The sequence below is a fragment of the Cebus imitator genome, unplaced genomic scaffold, assembly GCF_001604975.1.
Source record: "Cebus imitator isolate Cc_AM_T3 unplaced genomic scaffold, Cebus_imitator-1.0 Scaffold198, whole genome shotgun sequence".
Lineage (NCBI taxonomy): Eukaryota > Metazoa > Chordata > Mammalia > Primates > Cebidae > Cebus > Cebus imitator.
Genome location: NW_016107513.1, coordinates 3,814,415 through 3,826,011, shown reverse-complemented (window position 1 = coordinate 3,826,011; position 11,597 = coordinate 3,814,415). Strand labels below are relative to the sequence as shown.

Genomic DNA, 11,597 nt, shown 5'->3' with positions numbered 1-11,597 from the left:
AATTTGGCAGCTTCTTTCTTCTGTCTCTCAAGTTCTTTGGTCTTTGAGGATAAGTTTGCATAGGGCTGCCCACCACGGAAGAGTCAGTGTTGGCATCATTTTTGGAGAAAACTATTGATGGCTATCATCTGTTTCCATCAAGGGCACCTCTTTCTTTCCTTCATCACTTTGTTTTCAACTCTCGTCCCCTCCCCCTTGCCTCTATTTCTACACACTCTTTCTCTTCTTTGCACATGGTCATAGTCGTGGCTGTTCCATCCAATTCTTTGCCTGCTTATGCACTGGCAAGAAAGTAAGGGGCTAGGGAAGAACAGAATATTGCATAGGATAGGGGAACAGAGTACACTCCTCAAGTCAGAAAGGAAAGAGGAGAAAATGTGAAAGCTGCTCAGACCAATCTGGTTCCCTAGGAAGCTAATTATTTGGGGTCAGGTTTTTCATGTCATGTTTTTCTACATAAACCTGTCACGAAAAAAGCTCAGAACTTCAGAGCTGTGGCTATGCTCCTGGTCTAGGGTAAGCAACATCCTAATTTCACAGGCACACAACAAACCAGATTATGCCTGGTTTCCTCCCTATGGACAGGGTGGTATTTTCCCTACCCTTGTCCACGTTGATATGATAGGAGATGGAGTCTAAGGATGTTTAACGAGAAATGGTTACCACAGGTCAGTTACTCATCTTTCTGACCTTTAAACGAAAAATAAAATAAAATACACTTGAACATTATTCCATTTCCTCACCTGTTTGGCCAGAATCCTTGCTGTGAGTCTTACAGTCTCCGAGGGATTCCAGTTTTCCCCAAAAACAACCATGGGAGAACATTCCAGCTTGTGCATGGGCCAATCTTCTTTCTGGGAAGATTGAAAAACATTATTAAAAAAACAGCACATACACTGGAATAACGTGTGAGAGGAGAGGATGCAATGAGTCCCCCTAGTTAAGGTCAAGTAAAATATGTTTCCTTTTGGAAAACACGAGGATGCTCACAAAAGCCAGCGATAAAAACATCCTTTAAGACAGGCAGGATTGTATGACCTTGACTCGGGCCTGGTCAAGGTTGTTGGGATGAAAAGATCTGCTGTGATTTTTCATCAAGCTCTTCATGGCTTTCTGCAGCCCCTCATTATTCCATACAACACATGCACCTTTCCATCATCTGTGCAAGCTGTCAAATTGCAGGGGGAGGGGTTTGGGTGTCAGCCATTGATTTGGCTCTCCTGCCTCACAGGTCCACTCTGGCTTTGTTTTCACGTCAGGGCAAATAATGGAGAGCTGACTTACACAGCAATGAGTCCCTTTTACAGGTGATTTTTTAAAAAGCACAAATGAGAGTTTCGTCAAGGGCAACCACTGGAAATATTTAGGAATATTTGGATAAAACAGTAGTATTCTTTCTATCGTACACCCCGAAGCTTTCCTACCCCAGGTAAAGGGATGAAGGATACGCACTTGCTACTGAAGGGTGGAGGCACCATCCCTTGAGATGGAAAAGGCACTGAGAGGACACCATGGTGTTTTGAAGGCCGAGGGAGGAAAGTTCTTTTAGGACTGGGGAGTATATGACGATGCCAGGGCTGGAAATGGGTTTACTGTGAGATGACAGAGAATGTGATTTGGAATCATGGAGGTTTGCTGATTTTCATAAAAACCAGGTTTGGTGGGATGATGGGTAAGAAACAACTAGGAGCAGATTCAAGAGAGAATGAAAGGAGACATGGCTTAGAGTGAAGAGTTGCAGAGGATTTTTTTTTTTTTTTTTTAGATGGGAAATATCAGAGCATGTTGTATACTGATGGGAGGAGCCCTCAAACATTGTCTCTTTCACGACGGAATTGGGTACTGTCTTGCTCTGTCCTTGGCCTTCCCTAGCTCAGAAAATGGCCATAAATGCTCAGGCTAGGGAGGCTGAGGTGGGCAGATCACCTGAGGTCAAGAGATCGAGACCATCCTGGCCAACATGGTGAAACCCCGTCTCTACTAAAAATACAAAAATTAGCTGGGCGTGGTGGCGTGTGCCTGTAGTCCCAGCTACTTGGGAGGCTGAGGCAGGAGAATCACTTGAACCCAGGAGGCAGAGGTTGCAGCGAGCCGAGATCGCGCCATTGCACTCCAGCCTGGGCAACAGTGCGAGACTCTGTCTCAAAAATAAAAATAAATGCTCAGGCCAGAAAGCTAGTCATTCCTGATGCTGCTCCCTCACTCACACTCCACATTCAGTCAGCTCTGGCAAATCCTGTCTCTGCCTCGATTCTGTTCACTCCTCAGCTCCCCAATCTTTCTACCCGGCTGCAGCCCCAACATCTATCAATACTACTGCCCCGCCACTGCCTTCTAACTGGATGCCCGCTTCTGTCCTTGCCCCCATGGACTAGGCTCTGGAGAGCAGCCTGAAGGATCCTGTGGATACAACTCAGATCAAGCCAGTCCTCAGCTCAGAACATAATGGCTTCTCATCCAGACAAAAGGCCAAGTGCTAAAGGTGACCTAGGAGGCCACCCGTGATGGGAGCTCCCCTGCACCACTCCCGGCCCGTCATCTCCCACTGCACTCTCGCCCGCCTCACTGTACTTGGCCACAGCAACATCCTGGCCACTCCTGGAGCCATGCACTTGCCTCAAGGCCCTGTGCACGTGCTCTGTTTTTGTGACTAGTGCTCTCCTCCCCTGCATATCCATGTGGCTCCCTCCCTTCCTCCTCTCCAGCGCTGCTGGAATGTCTCCTTCTCAAGATACTTGCCACAATCAACCGGAACAGCACTTCCCCATCACTCTCCCTTTCCTTGCTTTCTGCTGCTTCTTGGTATTTCTCACCACCTGAGCATATTACATATTTATTAGTTCTTTGGTTTAGTATCTGTCTCTCTCCAGTAAAATAAAGAAATTTTGTTTTGTTCATAGCTGTATAACCCCAGAACTGACAACAGTGCCCGGCATTTACTAGGCACTCAATATAGTCGTTGAAGGAATGAAGATGTCTCCCTACCCACTTCCCTGAAGATGAAGTGTCTCCCTACCCACCCTGATCCCTGAAGAAGGAAGCACATAATGTCACTTTATGATTTAATGCAGTATGTGGTACATCCCCTTAGCTCAAGTTCTGGGCCAAGATGTTCTGCAGACTTAAATAACGCCGCACTGAATATAACTAAGAGCAGGGAGGGAAAGAAATGACAAGATATGCACAAGGGAGAAGAGGATCTGTTTTTAGCCAAAGGCGAAAATGAAAGCATGGTGATGAGGCGAAGAGGTAGGAACAGGTGGGGCTGGCTCACTGCAGACTAATCAGTTTCCTCTTCAGCTGCAGAGCAAAGAGGAACAGACAGAGATGACCCTCAGGATACATGAGGGGAAATGGGGACCCACCAGCTGGGGACAGATGGATCATTAACAACTATAGACAAATGCTCACTATGACTCCAGGAACTCCAAGAAAACACCAATTTAAGACATAATCTCTGTCCCTAATGTGCCTGTAAGCTGTTGTTTTCTGAACTGAAGGTGGTGCTTTGGCGTTTGGCAGCTACAAAGAATTCCTGGGAAGTTAAATAGAAACATTTGTTAATATAATTAATTATTAATCAATTTATCAATGTAATTGATTTAAAATTGATGTTACTGTAAATATTACAAAATGGTGACATTTATTGATATAAATGTCCTCAAAAGGAAGGGAATTAAACTACAAGGAACGCTCTGGGAGGAAAGCAGAGTGCTGTGAAGCAGGAGAGCTACTGACCTGGGACTCAGAGATCTTGCATTTTTTTTTATCCCCACTCTGCAGCGAAGCAGCCATGGGACTATGCAAGTCTCTTAATCCCTTTGCGCCTGTCTCCTTGGCTGTAAATAACATGATCCCTAAGTTACTTAGCAAGTCCAGTATTCTGAGTCTTTGAGTTTACACCTTCCAACAGTGATAATCAGACATGAAGCTTGAAGACGACCAACAAATGGGGGCCAAATAGGGATAATCAAGCATTCATACAAACACAAAGGATCCCATCAGTGGATCCACAAGAAGCACTCAGAACAGTGCCTGGTACATGCTGCGCTCCTAAACACTGGTAATTGTTCATTCATTCATTCATTCATTCAACAAGTTCTACAACTGACCCTACAGACAGGGATGGGAGATGAAGTCTTTGACTTCAAGCAGTTTATGACCATGTCAGAACGAGGGTAAAAGTAAGAGCACCTACAATTAGACACAGTCCCACTCATAGCATTTAAATCACACAGCTGATTTAAATCCACGAAAATGTAGAATCAGGTTAAGTTTCATCAAGGAAAATTTACCATAAGTAATGTTTCACTTTCTTTTTTGAAGGTGGATTAAGGGAGGAATGGCAGAGATATACCACGATGGCACTGCACAGCTTTAATTCTTAAAAAAGGAAGTTGTGATAGAATCTAGTAGAAAAGGGAGGTTTTAAGCATATTTTGATATATTCTCTTCTACCATAGAGATGGTCCACATATTTTAGAGAACCTGACAGAGGCAACTACCCTAATTTTGTCCGTAAGAAATTATAAGCAACCAGGCTGAACAAAATTGAAAAAAAATTAGGCTAACCTGATGAATAGGAATGAATGTTATAAATTATTTTTGAATACTGGCAGTACTGTTGTATATAGAGTGATTTTGCAGCTCTTTATGCTTTTTAAAACGTAACCAATTTTTCTAAAACCTTTCCTACTGTTATTCTTCAAATTTCAAGTTAGTGCTCCTGCCCTGATTGCAATCCTTATAAAATTTTCTGTAAACTAGGATCTCATTTTCCAATAAAATAAAATAAATTAAAATACATACACAGGTACAGAAGGGATTCAGAAAGATATAGACCAAAGTACATGTTACTAGTGGTTTTCTCTCAGGGGATAAGATTATGAATACTTGTTCTGTTCTTTTCGTCTCTACTTTCTGATTTTCCCATAATGAGCACAGATTGTGTAACTTAATCAAATCTATAAAAAAGGTGAGATACGGAATTTTTCATACTGATGGTCCTCTTTTAAAACTTCTAATTCATTTTCTTTTCTTTTTTTTTTTAAAGACAGACTCTCGCTGTCACCAGGCTGGAGTGCAGTGGCACGATCTGGGCTTACTACAACCTCCAACTCCCTGGTTCAAGCGATTCTCCTGCCTTAGCCTCCCCAGTAGCTGGGATTACAGGCATGTACCACCGTACCCAGCTAATTTTTGTATTTTTAGTAGAGACGGGGTTTCACCATGTTGGCCAGGATGGCCAATGCGGGGATTACAAGTGTGAGTCACCGCTCCTAGCCAATTCATTTTCAACTAAGATAATAACGACTGTGCATGACTTTCACTTTTGTGCATAGTCAAAAATGCTTAAAGATGCATAAAGAGTTGCAAAATAGTCTCATAGTGCACTAGCATTTCCAGCACTGGAAGAAAAGAGTGATTATTATGGCATCCAGTTTTCTGCTGAGCAAATACGTTCCCTTCCTGGATAAAGAGACTGGATTTTCATCACGAAGACCCCTTTCTGCCTCTAGCATTTGGTGTTTCTATTGTTCTAACAACAAACACAGTCTACTTGTACACATTCACATGTGATTTCTTAAAATGTGGAACAGCAGAAAAAGTCACAGGATTTCTGCTTTCCACTAGCATAATCTTTAAGAAGAAGAGTGGAAAAGCAATCAGGTGGAACTTGACCAGCTTATACAAAGATGGCCCACGCAGCTTAACTACCATCACTAGACATATGCTTTGTTCTTATAGTATTCCCAAAGTAAGTGATGACACAAACTCATTTGCACGCATTTTCTTCCTACTGGTGATGTTAAATATTTAGAAAAGAAAGATGGCCCAAATTTAAAATGCTTCCTATGGCTGACAGGAGTGAACCGAACCAAGATTGAACCTATGACTCTGGCCCCATTACATTAATCACCCATAAGAACCGCATTTATTAGACATTGTCTATGCTTCATTATTTTCTATTCAATGACAAGGGCCTACTATTTTCTCACATGCTCCTCATACCCACTTAAAAAAAATCCCTTCCTACTTTCAAAGCTTACACATAACCCCCGCAGCTCCAAAACACAAAGGTTTTCTTCTTTATATTCATTACAGTTAAGAAATGTACCCTAGAATGATCTACTGCACAATGATTACTCTGTACGATAACTTTCTAAAACTCTTCTCTTGAAAATATCCTAGTATAATTTATGGGTGAATGGGTGAATAATATACTTTGCTTCTCAGACATATTTAGAAAAATAAATACAGTTCATTAAAACACACAGGTTACAAAATAACACGCCCAACTAAAAAGGAATTTCTGTTTCTTTTATACTTCCTCCCATTACCCTTTCATGCATTAGCAATTAAAATCTTTCCTCTGGCACCATCACATTGAGTCAAGTGAACTAAGAGGGAAGTAGCGGGACAAGATAGAACCAAATTGTATCAAATAAAGCAAAATCCTAAAGCACTGAAGACAGAAGAGGACTTGGGGAGAACATACATCATGGCCAGGATCCCCTAAGAATCCTTACTTCGTGTAAAGAGGAAACTCCCAGGAAGCAATGTGAGCCTTTAGCACTCTTGGAGAGGTTTCTGGCCAAGGCAACAATGGACACAGCTCTTCCCTTTCGCATCCACTGAAGGCCACTTCACTTTCTCTGACATTCCCACAGCACCTCCGTTCCTAGAGGGCCCTCACTTCTCCCGAACACACTATTGTAAAGGGGTGAAAGCCCTCCCCAAGTAATGGGTAAAGTCTTGTCTCCGTTCTGCTGCTGTTTGATCTTGGGTCACCCAACCACTTGGGACTCTGCTTTCTTATCTATTGACATGTTGAACTCAATAACCTCCATCCTAACTCTACCACTGCAGTGTGGCACTGACCACCTGATGACTCCAGGAGGGTAGGGTCTACCTTTGAGGAAGGACCAGTTAATTAATAGCAGCTGAGGGCCATGCTTTCATAGGTGGAGAATCAATTACCTTCCTCATTGCCGCTCTTGTTTTGTGCCACGTTTTATCCTTTAAGCAGAGCCTCTACTTTGATCCCATGCAAGCACTCCCTTAAGCTGAACCCTGAACACATTTTTATCTGGAGCAAATGCCCCAGATTCCTCCCTAATGATTTCCTTTACGAAGCCCTTGCACTAGCCTTTATTTCTAGGCACTTACTTTTATTAAACCTTTATGCCTGCTCTATCTCTTTATAATACACTGCCCACACTTATTTAGTTCTTTGGTAGTAAAGGATGAAAAACTTTAATGGTCATTAGCCTGTTCCTTCAGCAATGGGAGACAGATGAAACAAAAATGAAACTTACAGGTCAGATCCAGCCTGCCACCTCTAGAAACAAGAGGCTTCAGGAGCTGTGGTACCGCTCACCTCCTAGGAGGGTACTTTGGTCACCAGTTACTTAACAGAAGTGTAGGAAAGCAGAATTGCAGAAGTAATCCTCAGTGTTCAGGATGCCCCTGCCCGGAAACTGAGTGAGCAGCAGGGGAAACTCCATTATGAGCCTGGACACAGCAGGCTCTCTTGGCCTGCTGCCTTGAAACAGTAGAATCCCCTAACTGTTTACTCCATTCCTGGGGTTCCTTGCTCCCCAGGTAACGGTCTCATTATGAAGTGACTACCTGTACGGTTTTGTCTCCAAGGGCAGGATGTCTAGACTGCTCAACTTCTTGTTGTAAAGTAATCAACTGGCATTGTGGTACATACAGATTGGGATACTGGTTAATGTGAGCCTCCCCCAAGGGAGGACACCCCCTTATTATATGCTTACAAATGAGGTTTCTAGGAATCTAGGATTCTAGGTCCTGGGGCAGGGAAACCATAAAGGGCATCTCAAATCCCAGCTTGGGCCATGACGATTCATCAAAATACTGCCACCTCATAAGCCCTCACAGAAGACAGTTCAGCAGCATGCTCAGGAGAAGACTCAGAGCTAACTCCGCATGCCACACACTCTGATGGTACCTATTAATACACTGTTCACAGGTACTTAGAGGAGTTAAGACTCATTTTGTAATAAGCATTATTTACACAATGTACACCATCAGTACCCTCAGTTTCTTAGAATCCAGCCATTCTCTCAGGCTGAAAAACCAAGTGCCTTAAATCAAAACGATGCTGTTTATTTCTCTGCATAAAGCTAAGCTTTAGTCTAGCCTGAATTACACAAATTCAATTTTCTGGTGGACGGTAATATGATTATTTATACAAACTCCTCACACCTGTATATAGGGTTACAGCTTATATAAAACTTTAATATCTATCACATCACGTGGTCCCTAACTTCCTAACTCACCAAGGTGGGTGCCATTGTCCTCAGTTCAGATTTAAAGAAACTGAGCCTCAGAGATATTTTGTAACTTGGCAATTTCATAGGGCTAGTAAGTAGCAGAGCCAGGACCTGCTCCTGGGACCATGGCCTCCTGCCACTCCATGCTATTTGATCTGAACTACATGTGACTCCCTATGCTTACTTCACTACAGAACCAGAATGGAATGAGTTAATTTTTCTAGAAGTGTTTAACTTACATATAGAAACAGCGAACTCATCTGGGAGGCCTAGAATCAAACCGTGTATTTTGCAGGGCCTGCTGATCTCTACAATGCCATTGCACTACTCTATCTACAATGGGTAGGAGCAAAGTATGATCTTTCCTCTTCAAAAGAAGGCACCCTCCCCGAAAACTCAACTACAAGCTCCATTTATATTTTCACTGCCACACAGGCCGACAGCCTCCGGGAGCCTGCTGTGGGAAACACAGGGAAGGGGACTGTGCATATGGTCTTCAGAGCCAAGGCAGAGTCTGAGCTTCCCAAGCCAAGGTCTCAGCCTGTGCTTCATTCTGGGGAGGGGCCGCTGTCCCTGGAGTGCTACAGTCAGATGAGACACCCGGGCTTAGCAATCTCTCCCACTGCTAAATAACGCTCTTTGAGGCCTTTCAGAGGCCAACAGTGTAGGGAGGTGAGAAAGAAAAAAAATGAAATAGTGGGTAATCCAAAGTGGACCAGGGATGGGGCTGCAGGGTGGGGAGGGAGAAGGATGACACACGGTATGGAAAGCACAACAAAAAGAGATGCGGATATGGAGAAAATCTTCCCTGTCCCGTAGAGCCACGCTTTAATAGCATCAGCATTTCCCAAGGTGTATTAATAGGTTCCCTTTAAAAATAAATGCCAGGGGGAGGTACAGAAAGATGGAAGAAGGCAGCTTAGAAATTCACAATGCCATACTAGCAAATTCAAGGCTACAACAGGTTCTGAAGTAAAGAGACCACGTCCCCATAAGTTGTTTGAACATGAAATGCATTTTCTGTGGAATACCTACAAACATTTTGTGGAACAAGTGTTTACTACAACAGTTTGGGAAGTATCACTCTTAGGCCCTCACAGAGTTTACCAAGAATTCCTTCAACATCCTCCTCATTAACCTTCCCATTTCTACATTTCAGGATTCATTTGAGACTCATTCATCCTAAACCCCTCAGCCCTGGCTGCTCCTGAGGTACTGGCCCCAGTTACGAGTTCAGAAAAGCCCCCCTCTGGCTATGCAGAGGTTGGATCAGGGGCTCACCAGAGTCTAGCTGCAAGCAGGCTGGATTCAAACAGCCTGAGGGTAAGATGTAGCCTGCTATGGAGGGATTTATAAAAATACAACAATAAAAAAATTAAAAAACTTAAAGATAGCTTTTTTTTTTTTTTTTGAGACGGAGTTTCGCTCTCGTTACCCAGGCTGGAGGGCAGTGGCATGATCTCGGCTCACCACAGCCTCCGCCTCCTGGGTTCAGGCAATTCTCCTGCCTCAGCTGGAGTAGCTGGGATTACAGGCACGTGCCACCATGCCCAGCTGAATTTTTGTATTTTTAGTAGAGACGGGGTTTCACCATGTTGACCAGGAGGGTCTCAATCTCTTGACCTTGTGATCCACCCGCCTCGGCCTCCCAAAGCGCTGGGATTACAGGCGTGAGCCACCGCGCCCGGCCGATAGCTTTTTTTTTTTGAGATGGAGTCTCGCTCTGTCGCCCAGGCTGGAGGCTGGAGGCTGGAGTACAATCTCAGCTCACTGCAACCTCCGCCTCACAGGTTCAAGTGATTCTCCTGCCTCAACCTCCTGAGTAGCTTGGATACAGGTGCAAGCCACCAAGCCCAGCTAACTTTTTTTGTATTTTTAGTAGATACGGGGTTTCACCATGTTGGTCAGGCTGGTCTCGAACTCCTAACCTTGTGATCTGCCCACCTCGGCCTTCCAAAGTGCTGAGATTACAGGCGTGAGCCACCACACTCAGCATTTTAACGCTGTTTATTTGTCATCTCTGCATTTTCCATCTGTTGTGCAGTCCTTGGGGCAAACTCTCAAACTTGCTAGCACACCTGCCTGTATCTAACATGGTCTCCTCCTGCAACTTGATTTTGGTCCTGCATGCAGCCTCGAACTGTTACTGCCCATCACTGGCTGCCTGTGAGGTCAGGGTCAGCACACACCCAAGGATATCCAGCCACATCCTATGCTTTCCAGCTCTGACTACAGGATGGCGCTGAGGAATGCCATGACAAGGAAGAGGAGGACTTCAGAGGAAATTAGGCCCTCCCTGCCAGCTGGCCCAGCACCTACCTGACACTCCACATTGCAGTAAAATGCCTGCTTGCATCTTCCACATTTGGACAATCCTTCTTTCCTTAAAAACAGAAAGGGCACTGTAGTGGCAAGAGGCACAGAAACGTGAAGCTGCACATTTTATCATGCAATAGCAAAAGCCACCTGGTTGGAAAGCAGAGCCAAGGTTCACCTTACCTTACTCTCCCACCGAGAAGGCGCATGTTCCTTAAATGAGAGTTTGACCAGATTCAGCCCTTGAGGAGTGAGTGAGTCAAACAGTGCATGCACTCACATTTACTGAGCCCACCAGTATGAAGAGTGCTGTCCAAAGAGATGAGGGACAGTGGCTCTTATTGACCAATGACCTGGCCAAAGACGCCAAGGCCATGAACGTCATCTGTACTACTGGTCAGTAGTTCAAGGCAAGTCAAGGTTCTTATGTCCTGATTTTCCCATCTGCTAAAGAGCCACAGACATAAACTATGTTGTAGGTTTGACCCCATGAAAACGGAGTGTTGGGCTGCACCTACTCTGCTGAAAATACCACGTGAGTGACAACTCTCATTATTTAGAAATTGCAAGTAATGCAAAGACAGAATTTAGTATGCTAGGATTATTCAATGTTGTCCAGAAAGCTAAGTTTAAAAGTGCAACCTAGCAAGCAGAGACAGATTCTTTTTTTTTGAGACAGAGTCTCACTGTGTCACCCAGGCTGGAGGGCAGCGGCATGATCCTGGCTCACTATAGCCTCGACTTCCCAGGGTTAGTCCATTCTCCTCCATCAACGCCCAAGAAACTGGGACTACAGGCGTGTGCCACCACAACTGGGTAATTTTTTTATTTTTTGTAGAGAGAGAGTTTCACCATGTTGCCCAGACTGATCCCCAACTCCTGGGCTCAAGCCATGCACCCACCTCAGCCTCCCAAAGTGCTGGTATCATTGGCATGAGCCACTGTGCCCCCGCCAAGACAAAATCTTGAATATGGTATTAT

General features: G+C 44.3%; 1 protein-coding gene across 1 annotated transcript in view; it reads right to left on the bottom strand.

Annotated features, from left to right (window-relative positions):
- Positions 1-11,597, bottom strand: part of SMYD2 (SET and MYND domain containing 2) — a 59,645-nt gene that overhangs the window by 21,504 nt on the left and 26,544 nt on the right. The window contains exons 2-3 of the mRNA XM_017547537.1: positions 10,620-10,683; positions 744-854 (exon numbers count right to left, since the gene is read on the bottom strand). Of these exons, the coding sequence (XP_017403026.1) occupies positions 744-854; positions 10,620-10,683 (175 nt within the window). The remainder of the gene's footprint in view (positions 1-743; positions 855-10,619; positions 10,684-11,597) is intronic.